The sequence below is a fragment of the Myotis lucifugus genome, unplaced genomic scaffold, assembly GCF_000147115.1.
Source record: "Myotis lucifugus unplaced genomic scaffold, Myoluc2.0 scaffold_9, whole genome shotgun sequence".
Lineage (NCBI taxonomy): Eukaryota > Metazoa > Chordata > Mammalia > Chiroptera > Vespertilionidae > Myotis > Myotis lucifugus.
The window spans coordinates 1,284,430-1,305,865 of record NW_005871057.1 but is presented as its reverse complement, the minus strand read 5'-3'; the positions used below and the strand labels follow the sequence as shown (position 1 = coordinate 1,305,865).

The following is a 21,436-nucleotide window of genomic DNA, read 5'->3' as shown; positions in this document are numbered from 1 at the left end:
TATCTAAACTATCACTATACCCTACCACATCAGCACAGTTATGCTCACCAACCAGTGCCCTACCAAAAAGCTGTAAGAGCTTGTTAGTAGCAAGCATCTAAGTGTTTTTAGGCAAACACAAATACATATAATAAACCTGGATGTAGAAACTTTGAATATAAATCTGAGCATAGCAACTTCCTTGGGTTTTGAACTTTTCTAGGATTTTGGTCTAAATTTTAGATTTAGTGTCAACAATGAAACTGTCTGGTTGCAAAGAATCTGTTATGTGGCCCTTTGAAGAATATTTGACAACCATTAATTTTAGATAGGTGTGAAATTGTATGCTTTTCCCAAGTAGGGTTTTTCCCTCCTAGCATTCACTTTTTTGTTGTTGTTGTTAGGAAATGAAGTACACCAAAGCATTATTGTTTTAAAGAGGACTTTTAAAAAAATTATCCAAGCTTTATGAAGGTGAAAATGCCCAGACTTTGTATTTTTAGAATTTTGGCTTTGGGAGTTTCAGAACAAAACTCTGTTATCTTTTATAATTTGAATGGGACAGCCTTGAAAAAATATGTACACATTTATATAAAGCCTAAGTCAGTGTCCACTTTTTTTTCTTCTGGGCCTTTTTTTTTATCCTCACCCAAGGATATTTTTTTCCCATTTTTTTTTTTGTTTGTTTGTTTTTTAGAGGGAGTGGAGGTGGGGAGAGAGAAAGAGAAACACCGATAGGTTGCCTCCCGCACGCACCCAACTGGGCCAGGGTTCGAGCCTGCAACCCAGGTACAGTGTCCTTGGATGGGAATCGAACCCGAGACCCTTTGGTCCGACGCTCTTACTACTGAGCAAAACCGGCTAGGGCTGGGTCAATGACTTCTTATCAAGTGCCTTCAACTTCTACTCTAGTTAGTTAGCATCAGTAAATGCTATGCCCAGTTGAGCTTTCACATTCTAATGGATATGGGGGAAAACTCAAGTGACTCAAGAGTGATTGGAAAAGTGGTTACAATGTTCGAAATGGAATGTCTGAGCAGGAATTATTTCACCTCTTAAAGAGAAGGCAAGGGGTAAGAACAGTGCTTCTGCTAGTTGCTTGGAGGGGCTTTGTCTCTTTTCCTGTTGCTGGGAAGGATTTCTAGGGATAGTGAGAACATGGGATTTGGAGTCAGATCTGGGTTTGAGTTTCTGTTCTGCTATTCGCTATGTCACCTCAAACAGATATATTTATTTAATCTTTAAACAAATATTTATGTCAAAGGTGCTAAGGGGACAGTCGTTTATTAGGAGTTAATAAATCTGTTTCTTCCATAAATTGCAACTAATAAATAGCACCTCCCTCTTTGGGTTTTTGTTGAGCACTCAGCAACATACACTGTTCACGCTGTACTCAAATTAATAGCCCAAAAATGAATATGATGCAGGCCCTGCCCTTCTTTATTTGAGAGACTTTCAGGAACTCAGATGTAAAACTAACCAACTGCACTATGATTTGATAAGTGCTATAATAGTGAGAACAAAGTGGTCCCCAGGGAACAGAGGAGGAAGAAATAAATTCATGGGGAGTCTAGAGAGAGTTGAAGGCTTCTAAGGAGCTAACATTAAGGTTGAGGATGTTCAACCTACAAGAAAACAAGAGTGTTTAAGAGGGACATTTTAGGCAGGAGAAACAACATGAGGTGTGGGTGTTTACGAAATGTTCAAGAGATTCAGCATGGCCACAAACGCATAGTGCTGAGTTGTTCCTTCTTAAAACCCTCCGAGGGATGCTTGCTACAGTGTCCTGTGCATCATTTGGCATATAGAGCATTTATTTTTCTTGATTGGTCAAGAACTGTTAAAGTACATGCATCTTTTTATTTCTCATGGAGAAACTTAAAACATAAAGGAGTTTTCAACTTGCTTACCCAAATTTACTGTGCCCAGTTGTGGGATTATAAACAACTCTCCTAATTTGTTCACAGTGCATTTAATCATGACAAATAGAAAATGGATGATTTGGGACAAAGAGATGAGTAGTGAGATTGAGCTGCTTTGTAAAAGAGGTAACACTTGAGCTAAGATTTAAACTTGCAGTGGTTCTCAACCTGTGGGTCGCGACCATCGGAAAACACATATAGCATATCAGATATTTGCATTACGATTCATAACAGTAGCAAAATTACAGTTATGAAGTAGCAACGAAAATAATTTTATGGTTGGGGGTCACCACAACATGAGGAACTGTATTAAACCGATGGTCGGGAACCACAGGTTGAGAACCACTGGCTTAAAGGAATGAAGGTTAAGACTTAGGCAAGTAGAGAGGAACTAGTAAAAGTAGAAATGAGACCCTGGCTGGTTAGCTCAGTGGGTTAGAGTGTCGTCCCAGTATGCCAAATTGTGGGTTCGATCTCTGGTTAGGGCACATACAAGCAATCAATGAATGCATAAGTAAGTGGAATAACAAATCAATGTCTCTCTCCCTCTCAAATCAATTTAAAAAAATAGTAGAAGTGAGTGGTATATTTGGGGACAATGCCTAGATTTAGTGAGCACAGGTTTTTTGGAAGGTCATTCATCTCTTTTGGAAGTGGTTAAGAAAGGTGAATTCAGTTTGAAATACATATCTGTATCTGTATGATTACAGGTAAATAAATATGTGCAGAAAGCAGCTGGTTGTCTGACTTTGGAATTCGTGGGAGGTACTAGCCAAACACAAACTTGAGAATTATCAACATACACGTTGGTTTTAAAATCAATGTACATGAGAGTCATGAACTATGCAAGAGAGAGAAAGTAGAGGCAAGTGTCAGGCTGAGGTTTGTAAGAGTGGGAAAAGAGGAACCAATGAAGGAGACTGAGAGGAAACAGAAATAGGAAGAGAACCAACAGAGAAAGACTTATCTCAGGACCAAGAGTTTTATAGAGCAAAGAACGGTCAGCAGTCTTACCATTGCAGTGAGGTCAAGTGAGGTATTCTGCCATTGATCTGGCTCCTGGAAGGTGACCTCAGTCAGAAGCAGTGGACCAGAACACACTGATAATTTGAGGAACCCCTGGGATATGATCAGGGGAAAGCCCTCAGTATGGATTACTCATTCTAGAAGTGCTCTGAAGGGAAAGAGAGCTGTTAGTCAGTAGCTCGGGGAACTTCCTAACAGGTAGTCTTTGCAATGAGCAATTAACGACAGGCAAGGCTTAACCTATGGCATTAAAGACCAGGGCATGGGTGGGGGTGGGGATGGGGGGGCAATGGGGTGATAAGGACACATGTAATACCTTAATCAGTAAAGAGAAAAAAGAAAATTAAATAAAAAGACCAAGTGATGGTGTGAACAGCAGCTCAAATGTGATGAAATGCAGGGCAGGTTTAAGAAAAGCAAGTGGACTGTTGGGGCAAAATGTGGAATTTGCATAAGATGGAACGGGAAAAGAGGTTGGCATAAGGCCAAAAGCCTTGACAAGGCTGATGACTATATTATTTGAGGTCACATGATCAAAGCTGTATCTGAAACAAAAGCAAGACTAAACCCAAGATCTTTTGACTACCAACCCCTCTCTGTGGCAGCGTACAGCATAGTCTTGACACTGGTCTAGTCAATAATGATGAACACTTGCATAGCACTTCACCATTACAAACTGCTTTCGCCTTCATTATCTGATCTGATCCTCACAGTAACTCTGCAGCAGGCTCTCCAGTGTGTGTTACTTCTATTTACATATGAAAACAAGAAAACCTGTGTCCTGGATTACTTTCTCCAGGCTCTGTCTGAGGGAGGAAGTGATTTCTAGGGAGTTGCAGCTTAGATTTCCTGACAAGCAGGTGTGACAGGGAGCGTAGTGTGCAGGAGGTTTCTAGGGAGAGTTCTAGGAATCAGTGCCTGGGAAGGGAAGAGAAGGGAAGGCAGCAGAAATGGACAGAGGAAGAGGCAGATCTGGAACACAGTTTCAGGGGAAGTCTGAGTTTACCCTAGGGGAGTTCTGGGATGACCCCTGGAGTAGGGCAAGGGGGCCTGACTTTTACATGTCAGGCCTCCCGGGGAGGGGGCGATCCCAGATGAGTCAGCCCTCTTAGGCCCACCAAGGCATTCCAGTTAAGGGCTTCCTGTTGGTATCATTTCCAGCAGCGGCGGGGAATGATTCATTCCTGAAGAGGTCTGATTGCATCCAAGCATCTACCCACACCGCTGGGCAGCCTTGCTGGAAAGCCTTGGAGATAGAGACTTTAGTCTGAACTCCTTATCTTATGGACCAGGAAACTTGGTCCCAGACAGAATGAGCAATTTGTTCAGTATCAAAAAGATACGGAGCTGAGATAAAAACCAGGTTTCCAAATTCTTGTTTCAATCCCCTTTTCACTGCCTCGTACAGTGTCAGGATTGCAGGATAAACAGGCGGATGGAGCAGGGTCGACTAGATAGCAGTCGACTTTCTACCCACCTGCTGAGACCTTGAAAAACAATTTGCTAGACATTTTTTTTTTCTTTTGATATAGAGGTGTGATACAATCACAACATATCAGGTAACCTAACTCTCCCCCTACTTTAAGTACAGATGGTCCCTTCTTAAGATGGTTAAACTTACAATTATTCAACTTCATGGTGGTGTGAAAGTGATACGCATTTGGTAGAAATCATACTTTGAATTTAGAATTTTGCTCTTTCCCAAAATAGCGATATGCAGTAGGATAATTACTCATGATGCTGGCAGAGGTGTCGAGCAACAGCTCCCAGTCAGCCACACGGTCAAAGGGTAAACAACCCATACTCTACAGCAGTGGTTCTCAACCTTCTGGCCCTTTAAATACGGTTCCTCATGTTGTGACCCAACCATAAAATTATTTTCGTTGCTACTTCATAACTGTAATGTTGCTACTGTTATGAATCGTAATGTAAATATCTGATATGCAGGATGGTCTTAGGCGACCCCTGTGAAAGGGTCGTTTGACTGCCAAAGGGGTCTCGACCCACAGGTTGAGAACCGCTGCTCTACAGTGTACTACGTTGCCAGTGTTTTTGGATCTTGTGCTCTGTGTTTTCGCATCCCATCACGTCTACAAAACGCCCATCTGGGTCTCCTGCTTCTGGTGAGAAGAAGAGGAAGGCCATTGCAGGTGCTCCTCGACTTATAATGGGGTTACATCCCTATAATGTAGGTGTTCGGAGCACATTTAAGGTAGGGTAGGCTAAGCTATGAGTGTCAGTAGGTTAGGTATAGTAAATGCATTTTCAGCTTATGATATTTTCAACTTACGATTGGCTGATCAGGACATGACTTCCTAAGTCGAGGTGCATCTGTAATACTTAAACTGTAGCGAAAAGATATCAAAGTGTTGGAGGAAATGATCTATCGGAATTGCTCCTTGGCAGAAAGAAGGAGGAACACATCGTTTCTGCGACTGCAGGTGCCGTGGAAGGTAGAGAAGGCAGGTGAATCTCTGTCTGGCTCAGTAAGCCTGGGCCACACCCTCTACTGTAGGGATACCTTTTTGAATAACCAGATAATCAAGGCACCGTGTTCTCTGTGCACTTGTACAGGGCAAGGCATTGTGCCAACAATCGTGAGGAATGAGACACGTACTTACTCCCTGACCTCCAGAAGTGCACAGTCTCGTGAATGAGACAAGACATTCACCCCGGAAGTTAAATCTATTAGCTCTGAGTGTCAGAATGAATGTTAATAAAGACTAGGAAAGAGGAAAAGACGGCAGCTAAGTTTTATTGCATGCTCACCATATGCCAGGAACTATTCTCATAACCCTGAGGTTGGTATTTTTACGAACTTCGTTTTCAGTTGCGAGAATGGAAGCCTGGTGAGGAGAAGGAACGTGCCCTCCCTCACACCAAGTAGCTGGCACTAGAGCCTGCATGCAGAACTGCTTCCCCATCGATACTGGCGGCCTGCTGGGTACTGTATGTTGGAGCTGTGAAAAAGACAGCTTCCTCCAGCGGGCACCCAGGACAAGCTTATTTCTAGAGGCAGAATTTCAGAAACTCCGGCTTTCAGTATGTCCTGCATACCAGTCCTGCATACCTTTCTACGGAATGAGGTTGTATGTAACCTCGAGCAAGTTGTTTAACCTCTCTGTGCCTCAGTTTCTTCAGCTGTAGACTGGAAAAATAATAGTACCCAGGTCACAGGATTAGAAGAGGTTACTATCCATAAAGTACATGAAACACGGTGTGGCACATGGTAAACCCTCAATACTTTCCCTGGTAGAAGACTTCATCAGGATTGCACACTTGTAGGAACTTGTTAAGAGATATCGGTAGAGAGGGGAGGAAGAGATCAACCAAAGAATATGTACGCATAGCCCGTGGACATAGTAATGTGGTGAAGGCCGGGGAGGGGCAGAGGTGGGGTGGAGAGAGGCAGAGGCAGAGGTGGGGTGGAGAGAGGCAGAGGAGGGGAATGGAAGACATCTGTAATAGAGTCAACAATAAAAATTTTAAAAAAGAAAAAGAGTTAAACAATAAAAAACAGAGAGAGAGAGAGAAGTCGGTAGATGCAGCGCCCCAGGCTGGATGCTTACTGCTGCTTGTGGCGGGAGAAACCTAGGCTCCCATCCCCACGCGCTTCCTTCCTGTTACAGGAGGACAGGACCACCATGGCTAGTGGGCAGCTTCTGCCAATTCAAGAACAAGAGTTGGCGTGCTAACACAGATTCCAGTTTCTCCCAGTCTTTTCCCTCTGCACATGTTGCTCGTTTATAAGAAAGCACTTTTTGTAAACCACTGTTCAGCCAAAATCCAAGCATACAGTAGCTATAGAGTGCTACCTGTACAGGAAAGGGAGTGACAAACATGTAACCACCCACCTTCATAATTGTATAAGGCGCTATTGCCTGGAGGTGAATTCTGCTATAATAAGAGCCGAATCTTTCTGTTTTTGAATGCCAAAAACTGGTTTTAGGGGAAAGAAATTTGTTTTAATTACTCGGTTGTTCCAAATGTGGGTTCTCTCTACTCAGTCCTTTTTTACAAGGGACATAATGGACCCATCATTAATCTCAAAGTGTGACCTGAGGGTAGGTTCTACTCCACAAACTATTACCAAGCTGGAAAAAATCAAGAACAACTTGAGAGGTAAGCACTTAGAAGTCTCTATAGCAATTTAATATCGCCCCCATGACACCTAAGCCTGTGATCAGTGGTCTCTTCTTATCGAACAGGCTGTAGGTCAGTTTGATTGGTAATCTCACATGGGGAGTCATATAGGGTGGGGGTGGCATACGAGTCCTTTGAAGTAAGACTGCTCTCTAGGTTCGTTTTACATGTGGCATTTTGTTGGATGCACTTATATCCGTTGGTCCTGCTAATTGTTACATTAGCACTGTTGAACACTGAACTACAAAAGCATTTGTTTTCTTCACCGGTTAGTGCAAACTTACAGTGTTTAAAAAACATGGCACTTCGGAGTATATGGACTCAATTCACATTTGCCCTTTTCATCCCCAACTATTACAAGCATCCACCAGTGATAGATACACTCATGACTTCTTTCACAGCGATGCCATGAAAAACACGCATAAAAGGAGTAGCAGATTATAATCAGTTTCCCGTTGGAGCTTCTCCTTGAGTTCCATGAATCCTCTGTCTGTTTTTATTAGTCCTATCCTACTATTTTTTCAGCCCTGAACATATGGTCTGGTTGTATTTTCATGGTGGGAACTAAACAGTTCTCTTAGCTGATAGCTGACCTGTCTCATTCTTGCTAAAAGGTCTCTTTTTTAAAATAGGAAAATATATTTGTTGATCGATCAAGGATGGCCCCGAAAACTCCAATAAAAAATGAACCAATTGATTTATCGAAGCAAAAAATCTTCACTCCAGAAAGAAACCCCATTACTCCAGTTAAGCTTGTGGACAGACAGCAGACAGAACCATGGACGCCCACAGCTAACCTGAAGATGCTCATTAGTGCTGCCAGCCCTGACATAAGAGATTGGGAGAAGAAAAAGGGACTGTTCAGACCCATTGAGAACAAGGATGAAGTGTTTACAGACTCTCTGCAGGTAAACAGGCTGTGTTCCTAGCAGCTTTGATAGAATTAAAATTTTTTACTTGGTTATTTAAAGAAATCATAGAATTCTCAATTTTTCAGCTAACTATTGAGCCAAAAGCAGTATTAAGCTTAATATCTTTTCTTTATATAGCTGAAATGGAATTCTCACTCTGTATCTCATTTTTCACAATGAACGCTTTCTTTTTCTTTTTTTAACAATTCTTTATTGTTAAAAGTATTACATATGTCTCCTTTCCCCCCATTGACTCCCTCTAGTCTGCCCCCGCCCCAGGCCTTCAGCACCCTATTGTCTGGACACAGGTAATAGGGAACACTTTTTTTTATAATACTCCCTTAACCAATACACATTTAAAAATCCATTTTTAAGCAATGATATTTAATAACTTTGATTTAATGGGGGAATTTGTGTTTTTATTATAAATGTTGCTGTGGATTTAATTTTGCTCCAATTTTAAGAATTTTTATTTTAATATATTTTTATTGTTTTCAGAAAGGGAGGGAGTAAGGGGGGGGGCAATCTGACCAGAATCAAAACATGACCCTCCACCCCCGAGTGCTCAACCACTGAGCCACACAGGCCAGGCAAGGATAATTTTAATCTAAATGTCTTTGACCTGGGAAATTTTATTATTCTCATGTATGTTCAGTTTGTTGGTTTGGGCTTTAAAGTTATTATTAAATTACATGTCCTGTGGTGAACCAGAGCTATTAAATAAGCTGCATATCTATACTTAAAAAGAAAATCAGTGGTCAATAATTTTCACTCTCCCATCAAACTTTTTCCCAGACTTGCTAAGAAAAGTTGCTCACAGATTGGAATGTTATTTCTCTTCCAGTTTTCTTCATTTTGGTGGATTTTTTAAAAATCTATAAAAATATAAATTAATAGTATTGTTCTGGTTTGGGGATTGGTTGGGAAGTAGAGTCATGGGTATTAAAGACATTACATACATGATAAGTGTATTTTATATGACCAACTATTCTAAAAAAAACAAAAAGAAAACCAATTTTTAAAAAGATATTTCTCAATATTTTTTAAGAATATAAAGGGATCCTGTGACCACAAAGTTTGAGAACTATTCTAGGGTATATACCTAACAGTGCAATTACTAGGTTATTGGATGTTCAATTACTCATAAGATCGTGCCAGATTGTTTTACCAAGAGCTGTTTGTTTCCACCAGTAACGTATAAACATATATTGATCCATATCCTCTCTGGCACTTGAAATTCTCAAATTTATTAATTTCTGCCAATCCAGTGGGTGTACAATTGTATATTACTGTGGTATCCATTTGCTTTTTCCTTGGTTACTAATGAGGTTAAGCTTTTTTCCATATCTTTACACTTGGAGTGCGGGAAACGAGTTAAGTCGGCTCGCGTGAATTGCGCGTACTCCGCGGGAGCCGTCTTTAACTCGGTTCATATAGATTTGCGGTGGAGTGCGGGAAACGTGTAAACTCGGGCCGATGGTAACTGCGTATTACCAAATATTTGTTTGTAATCCACCCTTTTGGTGGATGGAACAAAACCAAAAGACAGAGCCATCTTATATTTTGGCGGGAAATTCACCCGCACTCCAAGTGTTTACTAGCTACCATGTTTTCTCCTCTTCTGTGAAATACCTGTTTGTGTTCTTTGCTCATTTTTATTGATTTGTAGGGTTTATTATATATTCGTGAAACTAAACCTGTACCAGTTATACGTATTACATTTCAATTGGTGCTTGCCTTTTTTCTCTTTATGTTGCTTCTTATAATCACTTGTCCTTGTATCATATATTCAGTTCTTCCTCTTCCCTGGAGTTGGCAGTGCTACGCCTGTCACATATCATAGTTTCACTTGTGTGAGTATCTGTTTCTGGGCTCTTTTCTGTTCCATTGGCCAATTTGTCCGTCCCTCCACCAATACCATCCTATCTAATAAAAACCTAATATGCTAAGTGTCCGGTCATCTGGTCGACTGTTCAACCAATCAAAGCATAATATGCTAATGATATGCTAAGGATGCTCAACTGCTCACTATGACGTGCACTGACCACCAGGGGTCAGATGCTCTGAGCGGTAGGTTAGCTTGCTGCTGGGGTCCAGCCGATCAGGACTGAGCGAGACGGGCCCAACATGCCCTGGAGCCCTCCTGCGTCCCTCCCTGGCCCTGATCGTGCACCGTTGGGTTCCCTCGGCCTGGCTTGCGCCCTCTCGCACTCCAGGACCCCTCGGGGGATGTTGGAGAGCCGGTTTTGGCCTGACTGCAGAACGACTGGTCACTATGATGTGCACTGACCACCAGGGGGAAGACGCTCAACGCAGGAACTGCCCCTGGTGGTCAGTGCGCTCCCACAGGGGCAGCGCCACTCATCCAGAAGCCAGGCTCGTGGCTGGCGAGCGCAGTGGCGGTGGCAGTAGCCTCTCCCACCTCCACGGCAGCGCTAAGGATATCCACCTGCCGGCTTAGGCCCGCTCCCCACGAGCAGCAGGCCTAAGCCATCAGTCGGACATCCCCCGAGGGCTCCCGGACTGCGAGAGGGTGCAGGCCGGGCTGAGGGACCCCCCACCCCCGAGTGCACAAATTTCGTGCACTGTGCCTCTAGTGTTGTAATAAGCCTTCATATCAGGCAAAGCAGGAACCTCAATTTTTCCTTCAGAGTATGTGGACTATGCTTTGCCCTTTTTTTCTTCCATATGTACTTTAGATTGGATTTTAATTGTAATTGCATTGCATGTAGATTAATTTGAGAATTAATCTGTTTATGGTACTGAGTCGTCCTATCCACGAGTATATGTGTTTCTCTAAGTTTTAAGTCTGTTTCTTTAAAGATGCAAATTTTAATATTTTATACAAATAAATATTTGCTAGATTTTTTCCTAAAAGAGTTTTGTCTTTTCAGGAGCTTTCTAAATTCTCTTATTATTAATAATTTGTCAGTCTTATATTTTTCATGTAAACAATCATGTGTTCTGCAGAATGAAAGTTTTGCTTATTTATTCCTTCCCAATTCCTGTGCCTCAGTTTCTTTTTCTTGTCCTCATCCACTGGCTATCTCCAGTATGGTGCAGAAGAGGAGCATCCTTATCATGTCCCTGATTTTTAAAGGGGTAGTTCCAAGGTTTTCTCTTTAAGACTTGTTTTCAGTTGGGTTTTTATAGATACACTTTATTCAAGTTCTCTATTCCTAGTTGTCTAAGAGCATTTTTGAAAATCATGAATGGTTGTTAAATGTATTAAATGTTTTTTTCTGAAGCTATTGAGATCATCCTATTGCTTGAATATGTTCACTGAAAAACGTTTTATTTTCTTGGGTTGAATTCAGCCCTTTTGAAATGTGGGTTGATGAGAGAGGGACACTAGTTTTGTGTACTTGCAATAAGAATAAGATTTGTCTGCTCTGTTCACTTCCACCAACCCTTGGAAATTAGTAAACTTATAAAACAGTTTAATGACACAGTGGAGACCAGTGCGTCTTCAATTTCATGTCAATAGAAATCACCCGTGATCTTATGAAAAGACAGATTCTGATAGACCAGTTCTGGAATGAGGCCTGAGATTCTGCATCTCCAACAAGCTCTTAGTGATGCTTGTCTACAGTCCAACAAACACTCTGTCAGCAAGACTCTAGCAACCTATAAGTGACCGCACTATTCATTGTTTACGCTTTTAACCAGTACGCTCGGCCTCAAATTGCAAAGGACAAAAAATTCAGTCTAGAGAAGGTAATAGGTAGAATGCTAAGAAAATTAGGTTAGGACGTGTATTTTAACTAGACTCTAGGATGGGATGGGATGTCCCCCCAACTTGCCAGTACTGCCCATTGCAATTTCTCTGTTAGGATGTTAACCATGATGTCTCCTCCCTCCCTTCTGTCTGCCCTCTGTAGCTTCGTGTTGTGGGGGACGTTGCTGTGGAGAAATTTGAGAAACGCAGGCCGAGCAGAAAACAGAAAAGTTTAGGACTCCTGTGCCAGAAGTTTCTAGCTCGCTATCCAAGTTATCCCTTGTCAGCTGAGAAAACCACCATCTCCCTAGATGAAGTGGCTGTCAGTCTTGGTATGTATCGTCCGGTTACCCGGAGGTCTGTCTCCAGGTATAGTGGACGCTGGTTTCCCGGGGCAGGCCCTCCAAAAGGGTGAGGACAGGGGCCGGGAGAGCTTCCTTCCGCCGTGACCATTCAGCGTAGGATTGCAGCGGCCTTCTAGGCCTGAGGGTCAACAAGAATTTTGGTTTTCTTAAGCTTAAAAAACACTTTGACGAGACATTACAGAGCCCTATCTCCTATTTTAATTTCATCTTATTTCAGACAGACTAAAAAATGTTTGAAATATCCTGCTGTTTATTTTTACAATAACGCTGCTAAGGGTTCAGAATTGGTGTTAGTTCTATTATAAAGCAAGATTTGAGAGCAAGAGCATTATGTCTGAAGCCTTCTTCTGTGCTATTCACAACAAGCCTGCCAAACTAGGAAAGCACATCTGGTCATAACTCAAACAGCTCAACCTTATAACAAAGGAATGCATGTGTTCACATGGGAGGGTGTGTATAATGTGCAACGCCGTATGTTCTATAAAGAAGTCCAGCAGCTTCCGAATACAGACCCCTAGTGGACATGGATGGCAGTTGGTTTCAGGATGAACATATCGTTGACAAATCATTAAGCAGGAATCACAAAGATCTGCAGGTGGAGGGTGTCTCCTTAGGAGGTTTTACATACATAATTTTGATAGATTATATTTTTAATTTGTTTATTAGTTCTAGTTCTTCCCATAGCCCAGAGAAATATGCACCAGTAGATGATTGTCAGTCTGAATTATTCACACCGATGGCTAAAGAGATTGTGCTTGCTGGAAACTGAAATAATGAGGATGCAATGGGTTGTGATGGGAAGAGCCCGGGCTGGGCTTTGGGTCAGGGAAGGCTGGATTGGAAGCCCAGCTCTCCAATTGACAGGCCCTGAGAGCTTTAGGAAGTTGATCAACCTTTTCTCACTGGGACCATTGCACCTACCTGGCAGAAACTTAGCCAGGTTGGGATAATGTCAGTAACGTGCCTAACCCGGGCCCTGGCATGGGTGGCTCTTACTGTTACATGGAAACTTTCCCTCGGCTCTTTCTTGATGTACCCCCTCTTCCCTAAGCTGTCTGTTCAACCTCTGCAATTAGGAAGGGGGAGTAGAGCGCTTTGCTTGGGGAGCCGTTTTGAAATTCAGAAATGGGAACACAGTATTTGGCACTGGTGGCCATGAGACAAGAAGGGCAGAGTGACCCAGCAGTGGAGAGGCTTGACCCATTGGAGGCACAGCATCCTGGAAACTCGTCTTACAGAGGATGAGGGTAAAACAACAAATCAGCATCCTTCTCACTGGGACTCCTGAAGCCAGAACCTTGCACTGACGTCAGTGCAGAAGACGAACGGTTGGAGGTAGGAAGGCCGTGTTACAGGACAGACTCCTGCTCGGGGGCTGCAGGTCATTCTGCAGATCCCCGCGTCATGACTGCCTGGGGCAGAACCAGGGATTTTTGCAACAGCTGGCTAATGCCTCACATCACCCAGACCTGCCACATGACCTTACCATCTCTCTTCATGTGAGGTCAAAAATGAGGTCCCTCCCGGAAATTATTTCAGGGGTGACCGACTCTTCGGGTTGAGTCTAAACTCCCTACTGCACAGTTTCCCAGGTTCTGGTTCCATATAGATTGGACATGGATATCATAGGTAAGAAGTCAAAGAACTAGGAGGACTTCAGTGAATGGAAAATAGCACGGCCCAAGAAAATAGTGTATGGGGCTGAGGTGTTCTTGGTAAGCTCTGTCGGGGATGAAGGGAGGCCTGGTAAGAATTGGTAAATCCTGATGGCATAACTAATGCCGTGAATAGGATTGCCTGGATACAAAAGGAAAGGAAGGCTGGTGCCAAGGAAAACCTCCCTGGCAGGACAAGGCCCAGAGTCACTGGCACGTCTGGAGACCTGGGGAATGGGACTCTTCAGTGCACCAGCCAGTGGACAGGCACACTCAGTCCGATAGGAAAGGTGGGTGCATTACCAGCATCACCTGCTACACCTGTTGTGCACATTAAATGTGTTACTCTCCGGGTGGTCAGAACCTTCCTTTCTTTTCCCTTCTTGGGATGTCGAGCCACTAGATGGAGACTTAACAGATTGTATCTAATACAAAACAGCCGGGCATATGGCTGGCCCTGGGGTGTTTCAGTTGCATTCACATGACATTTCTAATGGGAAGGTTTATAGAATGTTACACTCTAAACACGATGTGTTAATATAGGAAAACAGACTGGAGCAAGGTACCCAGGGGTCGGACAGGGGGCTGCTGACGGCCCTACACCACCTTCCAGCAGACATCTGGCACCGACGCGGGCTGAGGAGCCTTTCAGGGTCAGGAGCTGAAATGCTCTGACGGGCTGTGAAATGCCTCCTCATGCATGTGATGAACTTCCTCTCAGCTCCGGGCTTCTCGTTGTAATTCAGTCTGTTTCTCCTGTTAAGTTTTTGCAGGGCCACATGCTGCATTCGCTGAGTCTGCCCGGATTATATTACAGCTCCTGGCAAGTGCACAGAAAGAGGGCCTGGTTGTAGCTGGGCTGGTTTTCTCCAAGGTGCCTGGAGGCTTCTGTTATGGATACTTACATGAGAGCAAAGAGGGAGGTGGTTCCAGAAGCCCGAGGGCCTGTTGCACAGGAGGTTTTTAAATCTGTTTCCACTGATCCTCGATGCCAGCATTGACCTGAGGTAGCCCCAGTGCCAGGCAGGAAGTGCCAAACAGTGAGCATGTGTTGGAGACTCTTCATGTTTGTGGTCGCATCGAATCCTCATCTGAGATAAACACTAAGCCACAGACAGGTTAGGTCACTACTCAGGGTCACTGACTGGGACAGACAACACGGGGATTCAAATCTAGGCAGTCTAACCCCAAAATCCCCACACTAAGCACCATAAATATTTTTGGTAAATTCAGTAGATGGCTCATAATCCTAGCTATTTGGACAGAGTATTGGGCAAGGGTTAGGGAACTGATGAACTTGCTGGTCCGTCCGTACTGTACACGAAGTCTCTGTTTCGCTGGGCTGCTTGGCAGGGTGCGGTGAATGAGAGCACGGGAGAGTTGTCTGTAGCCATGGTGAAGCAGAGCGTACTCAGATGTTGTTCCAGCCCTAACCGTGGCTTCATCCATCATCTTGAGAAGGGGCCTAAACTCTTGACTCCTAAGTTTCCAGTGTGAAATAGGACACAAAATACTTGCCATCTGTTTTCCTTATTGGACCATTAAGAGAGTTAGCAAGATAATTATTTTACATCATTCAAACTCCAGGAATGGAAAGTATTGTCCAGACAAGGTATCTGTCCTTGGGCACAGTTTATTTTATAGTCTGCATCATTAGGACTATAAGTCTAAATCAGCCAGCCAGCATTCACCAGGTGTCCATCGGGCGTGCTAGCACCTGTGTTGCTCAGTCCCACCCATTGTAACAGGCTCACAGGGCTAAAGAAAAGACATCTGCTGCGTGTAATACAGGTAGGATGTCAGCCGTCTCTGGGTGGATGTTTTATCCTACTGGGGGTTAGGTCACAAGAAAGGGAAAGAAAAAAAAATTCGGTTACTTGCATTTTTAAGGGGTGAATTTGTGGCACAGCCACACTTGATGGACATTCCCCTGGGCATCACCCAAAGTAGTTCACAGACATGGTCCAGGCTCTCAAGGAATTTATCCTCAGAAAAGTCTGCATGATGATGGTTGGCTTCTGTCTTTCCAACAGGCGTGGAAAGGAGACGCATCTATGACATTGTGAACGTGCTGGAGTCACTGCACTTGGTCAGCCGGCTGGCCAAGAACCAGTATGGCTGGCACGGACGGCACAGCCTGCCGAGGACCCTGCGGAACCTCCAGAGACTAGGAGAGGAGCAGAAGTACGAGGAGCAGATGGCATCCCTCCAACAGAGGGAGCTGGACCTGATGGATTACAAATTCGGAGAACGTAAAAAAGATGGCTGTGCAGATCCCCACGATCAACAGTTGCTGGATTTCTCGGAGCCCGACTGTCCCTCCTGTGAGTTCATTGTAACCACGTGGGTAATAGCAGAGAGACAGTGATGGTCTCTTCTGAAGAGACTCACTGCTGAGGTGGGAAGTGCCAGATTGACAACCCTGGAGGGAGGTGTCCTCTTACTCTCTCCACTGAAGAAAGGCAGACAGATGGCTCCCCCGCTGGGTTGCCCACTCACCCTCACTGAAAACCTGTCTACTGGCAGATCACTTGGTGGTTGGTGTTTGGACTGCAGATCGCTAACGGAGCTCCCATTCCAGATTGACAGCCCCTTGCTGGTTTCTGTTTGTGAGCCTTTAAGGAAAATTTGCTCTGAAAGAAGTTATCGTTACAATGAAATTAATTTTTCAAGTTACATATGGGAGTAGATTATATAGAAAAGAACCCCATTAGCAGCACATGTTGATTAGAAGGATAGACACTGGATGCAGAATGTTTTTCACTGACGTCCACATTGCTCTTCCCCTCCCGACTCATTTTATCCTCTTCCTGTCTTAACCATTGGTCCTCATCATTCTCTCCCTACTCCCTCCTGCTAAGATGATCAAGTGCAGGTATCACTCACATTTCACTTGCAAATTTAAGAAACAGGAATGGAAAGGTGGGCCTGGTTTGCATTCAGTTTACTGCCTCTTGCCTTTTAGTTCCAGCCCATGAGCCAGTTGTATCTTAATAACCAGGGGAGACAGCCATCTGTCGGGATGGTCTTCCTGCCATCCTCAGCAGCACACATCTCATCAGTTCTCCTATTTAGTTACAGTTTATTTCTGAAAAGAAATGGAAGAGGTGGGCACCTGCTGTGATTACAGTACGTGCTGGATACAGACATACCTCAGAGCCAGTGTGGGTTTGGTTCCCGACCACCACAATAAAACACGTTGTAATCTTTTTGCTGGTGAAGGGTTCTTGCCTTCAATTTGTAAAAAAAATGCAATATCTGTGAAGTGCACTAAACAAGGTTTGCCTGTATTGTGGGCACAGAGAAATTAAAGTAGAATCCTTGCCTTTGAGGTCAGAGTGGATGTTTGAAAACAGTTTCTCATCCCTACCCTATCCCCCCCCACACACACTTTTTTTTTAATCCTCACCCGGGGATATTTTTCCATTGATTTTTAGAGAGAGTGTGGAAGATAGAGGGAAAGACAGTGAGAAATATCGATGTGAGAGAAATACATCAATTGGTTGCCTCCTGCACGCGCCCTGACTGAGGTACGTGCCCTTGACCAGAATCAAACCGGGACCCTTTGGTCCACAGGCTGACGCTCTATCCACTGAGCCAAACCGGGTAGGGCTCTATCCTATCCTTTTCTCCTCCCACATCAATCCTGGCAGAGAGCTGCTTTAGGAAAACCACCTCCTGCTTTCTATTCCACACAGTGTGAGTATAAAGCATTAAGAGTGGGTTAACATTCGCCTTTCAGCGTCTATTCCTACGGAAATCTTATGAGCAGCAAGAGAGTCCGCCTTGTCTTTTTGAGCCATCGTCTGTGACTGTGTCCAGAAGGCTTCTCTCTGTAACAGAAGTGATCTTTCCATTCACTAGCAGAGTCAGATCATTCTGGCAAACTGTAAATAGAGTCTTTCTTGTGGTAAATTATCTTTTTGATGCCTTTGTTTCGTTCCCTTTGTAGCATCTGCAAACAGAAAAGACAAGTCTCTGAGAATCATGAGCCAGAAGTTTGTCATGCTGTTCCTCGTCTCTAAAACCAAGATTGTTACTCTCGATGTGGCTGCCAAAATCCTGATAGAAGGAAGCCAGAATGTGCTGGACCACAGTAAATTTAAAAGTAAGCACCTCACCTGAACCCACCTCGCTGGCCCAGGGAGGGCGGGATTCATACGGTGATGTTTCTGCCTCTGAAAGTAAAAGAACAATGGTTTTTTGGAGAAGTGCACTCCTTCCTGCATCCCAGAATCCTTGGGGCTGTGAGAGGTAAGTTAGTCACCTGCTAGGATTCCCATTGACGTCTCCTTGGCAGTTAGAGTGGACGGTGGAAGCAGAGTGCCATCCACAAATGCAGGTCAGGGTGGGTGTAAGATACTTTGCATTTCTCTTTAGTATCGCAGCATCCAAGACAGAATGTCTGAGTTTTGTTTCCCCTTCCCCCTCCATCCCCACCCCCCACTTACTCTTCTGATGGGTGGAGATGAAAGGTATGTACAGGTAAGAAGCAGCGGAATGACCAGAGTAGGGGAAGGGTGGTGGGACATGGCTGCGGACAAGGAGAGCGTTTCTGAGTTTCATACTTTCTGTCGAGCGTGGGTCCCAAGCCAGAGGCCCTTGGCTGCTGGTAGTCCTTTCAAGCCTTGGGGAGGCATGAGCTCAACATACCTTGTTTGTTTGTGTTTCCAGCTGGAATTATAGCCATCCTGTGGGAGAAATGACTAAATAAAATCTAAGCTCTCCCCCTATTGGGAAGAAAATTGCATCTGGGATGAATGCTTGCTATTTCTAGACAATCATCAATATTCTTTGCTTTATCTTAGCCCTGAAGTCAAGTGGGTTTCCTACCTGTAAATTGATTTCTTAAATAGAAATTACTTTCTGGGCATCACCTGCCTATTTACTGTGTTACCACCCCTTCTGAATTTCTCTTCTAGTCCAGGCATTTTCAGATGTGTCTCCCCAAACCTCTTAAGACTCGAGGATTGTGCATCCCACCCCCTCCCCTCTGGGTGGCCAGAGGCTGGGACTTCAGGTGAGGAACTGCCTGTCTTCAGCACAGCGGTACCTCAGAATCCTGAGCCCGGAACACCCTCTGTGCCCAGGAGTGCGGCTTTGCAGGAAGCTCTGGGGATTCCCTGTCATGTTCACAGCCCAGCTGCCTGGTGGAGCTGGTGCCACAGCCTCCTGCTGGGAGAAACTCGGGCAGGCTTCCGACATGCCACACGTCAGAATCACACTCACTGAGCCTCTAATTACAGCCCGCTTCCCTCCCTCGGGTGTTTTTGCAATCAGGGCTCTCCCTGCTTGTCTTAGAAAGGTGTGAAGCTGTGGAAACGGAAGGACACACCGACCTTGGTCTGTGGCTGCAGATGCATAAATCCTGGGTGATTTCATGACAGAGCCATTGGTCATTTCATCCCACCCACTGCTCTCCCCTGAGGTGTATATGGTGGCCAAGAAAAGTGACCTGTCACATAAACTACAGTGTAATGGTGCCGCAGGCAGCATGACCGTAATTGTGTTTGATGTCTTCCAGCAAAGGTCCGACGTCTCTATGACATCGCCAATGTCCTGACCAGCCTGGCTCTGATCAAGAAAGTGCACGTGACGGAAGAGCGAGGCCGTAAGCCAGCCTTCAAGTGGATCGGGCCTGTGGACTTCGCCTCCAGTGGTGAGGCATGGTTTTGTTAGGCACCTATTTTATTTAAAATCCTACATTTCTAAGTCCTTTTCTGAATCCTACATCTACTACAGAGTGAGATCGATCTTCTCCCTCACTTTCCGTTACCCAAGTCACCTTCAAATTAGACTGTGATGTCACTCTCGGAACAGTGAGTATTAGTCCACAAATGGTTCGTGCTGGTCGGCTCACACAGTTGGAGGGGAAATACTGAGAGCTTAAGATGTGGGAGTTTCTGTAACTAGTAAATTACAGCCCTTTAGCATGTTCTATTTTATTCAGAAGATTTTTTTTTCCTGGAAATTTGGGACAAGGGATTTAAAATGACATTTATAAACTCGAGTGATGTCTACATTAGTGGAATACCTAAAATATTGTTTTTCTTTGAAATTCCACATAATGTAAAAATTATACTATTGCTATCATGAAACTAATATATGGTAAAAATGGCTCCTAAATATAGTATAGATGCAATGAACACCTGTTTTTTATCTTTTATTTCAAAGGTTACAAATGTTAATTTTACTAAACTAGAGCAGAAGAGGGTATTATCTTCTACCTATTTCACAGGTAATAGCTGAGCAATTGGGGACTGGATCCTACCGTACCAGCTACTTTACATATAACTAGGCTGCCTGAGAAAAAACCATTAATGTTATTTTTAAATTACCCTTGCAATTTTGGTGTTAGTGGCATAAATTCCTGCCACTTAACCCAGGCCTATAGAAGATACAGCTCTCTACCTCATTGTAGCACATTATTCACTTCGGATCTAGATGAAACCACTTGAAATCTAGTGTAACTAATTCCACCCAGCAAGTACTTACTGCGTGTGGACTGTGCACGTGCCATGAGAGACTAAGGCTGCATACACCTCGCCATCCGTGCCTACATGGAATACACAACGTTGCCCTTTTCTGTTGCTCTGCCTTTGGCTTCTCTTCATCCTTTCACCTGTGAAGCCCTCTTCTCTTGGACATGAAAATACTCTGTTCCCCTTTCCAGATCTGTCACAAATGTCAACTCCTCCATAAAGCTTCCCTCGTCACCCAGAGCAAAGAGTCTCTCATCTGAACTGCTGCACTTTAGTATAATGCTGTTGTACTTGGTGATGCTGATGTGATGCTGTGGTCCCTGCTCCGTGGGTTTGAGGGCAGAAGAGGTCTTTGTTCATCTTTGATTACCTGACGTACCCAGATCCGTGCCTTGCTCACTTTCGTTGGTTAATGAGCCTCTACTGGAGTCGTATAGTTAGCACTCATTTGAAACTTAGAATAACAGTCAAGCACTATACATGGTGGTAGTGGTGCTATAGGAAATCAAAGGATATGGGTGAAGTTCTGATGGACTTTTAGGTTTTGGAGGGATGGAGAGCTTTTTAGTTGAAGGAACTGATACCTAAGCACAAGTCTGGTGTGTGGGGGAGAGATCAGCCATCCTGATCTGAGTGGAGGGCATAGGGCAGAGAGTGATGAGGCATGAAGTGCGATCAGTTGGAACAGAATTTTTGGTGGGCTTCAAAGGGTAAGCAAGACATTTGTACTAGATGCATAGACTGACGTGACAAGGGGTCTTTAGTCTTTAGATAGGTTGAAAGAGAGGAGGGGTTCAAGGATGGTGGTATCATTGCAGAAAATGAGGTAGTTGGGGAAATGAGCTGGAGTTGAGAAAATGAGTTCATGTATTTGCATAACCAGTGGGACAGCAACTGGGGGGAGCTCTGATCTGAGGAGGGAAAGAGGGCTTGGAACCAGGTCAGGAACCTCAAAAGTAGCTGCTTACCTACCCTCAGAAATGTGATCCTTGTTCTGCATTCCCTAGTTTCTACTGATATCCTCATCAGCCCAGCTGTCAAATTTGGAACGAGTTACCTTTGATCCCTTAATTCACTCCTTGATTAGCAGTGCCTCACAATTAAACTTCATATATGTCTCTTTCCTATCTCCCTTCCCACCATCATGGCTTTTCTTCCTTTTAACAGCTTTATTGAGGTATCATGGCACATTATAAGTGGAATGTGGTTAAAGTTACAATGTGATAAGCTTTTGC

General features: G+C 44.0%; 1 protein-coding gene across 1 annotated transcript in view; it reads left to right on the top strand.

Annotated features, from left to right (window-relative positions):
* The window catches only part of E2F7 (E2F transcription factor 7), a 35,900-nt gene that overhangs the window by 1,386 nt on the left and 13,078 nt on the right, over nt 1-21,436 (top strand). The window contains exons 3-7 of the mRNA XM_006084039.3: nt 7,703-7,978; nt 11,863-12,031; nt 15,753-16,043; nt 17,672-17,827; nt 19,244-19,378. Of these exons, the coding sequence (XP_006084101.1) occupies nt 7,703-7,978; nt 11,863-12,031; nt 15,753-16,043; nt 17,672-17,827; nt 19,244-19,378 (1,027 nt within the window). The remainder of the gene's footprint in view (nt 1-7,702; nt 7,979-11,862; nt 12,032-15,752; nt 16,044-17,671; nt 17,828-19,243; nt 19,379-21,436) is intronic.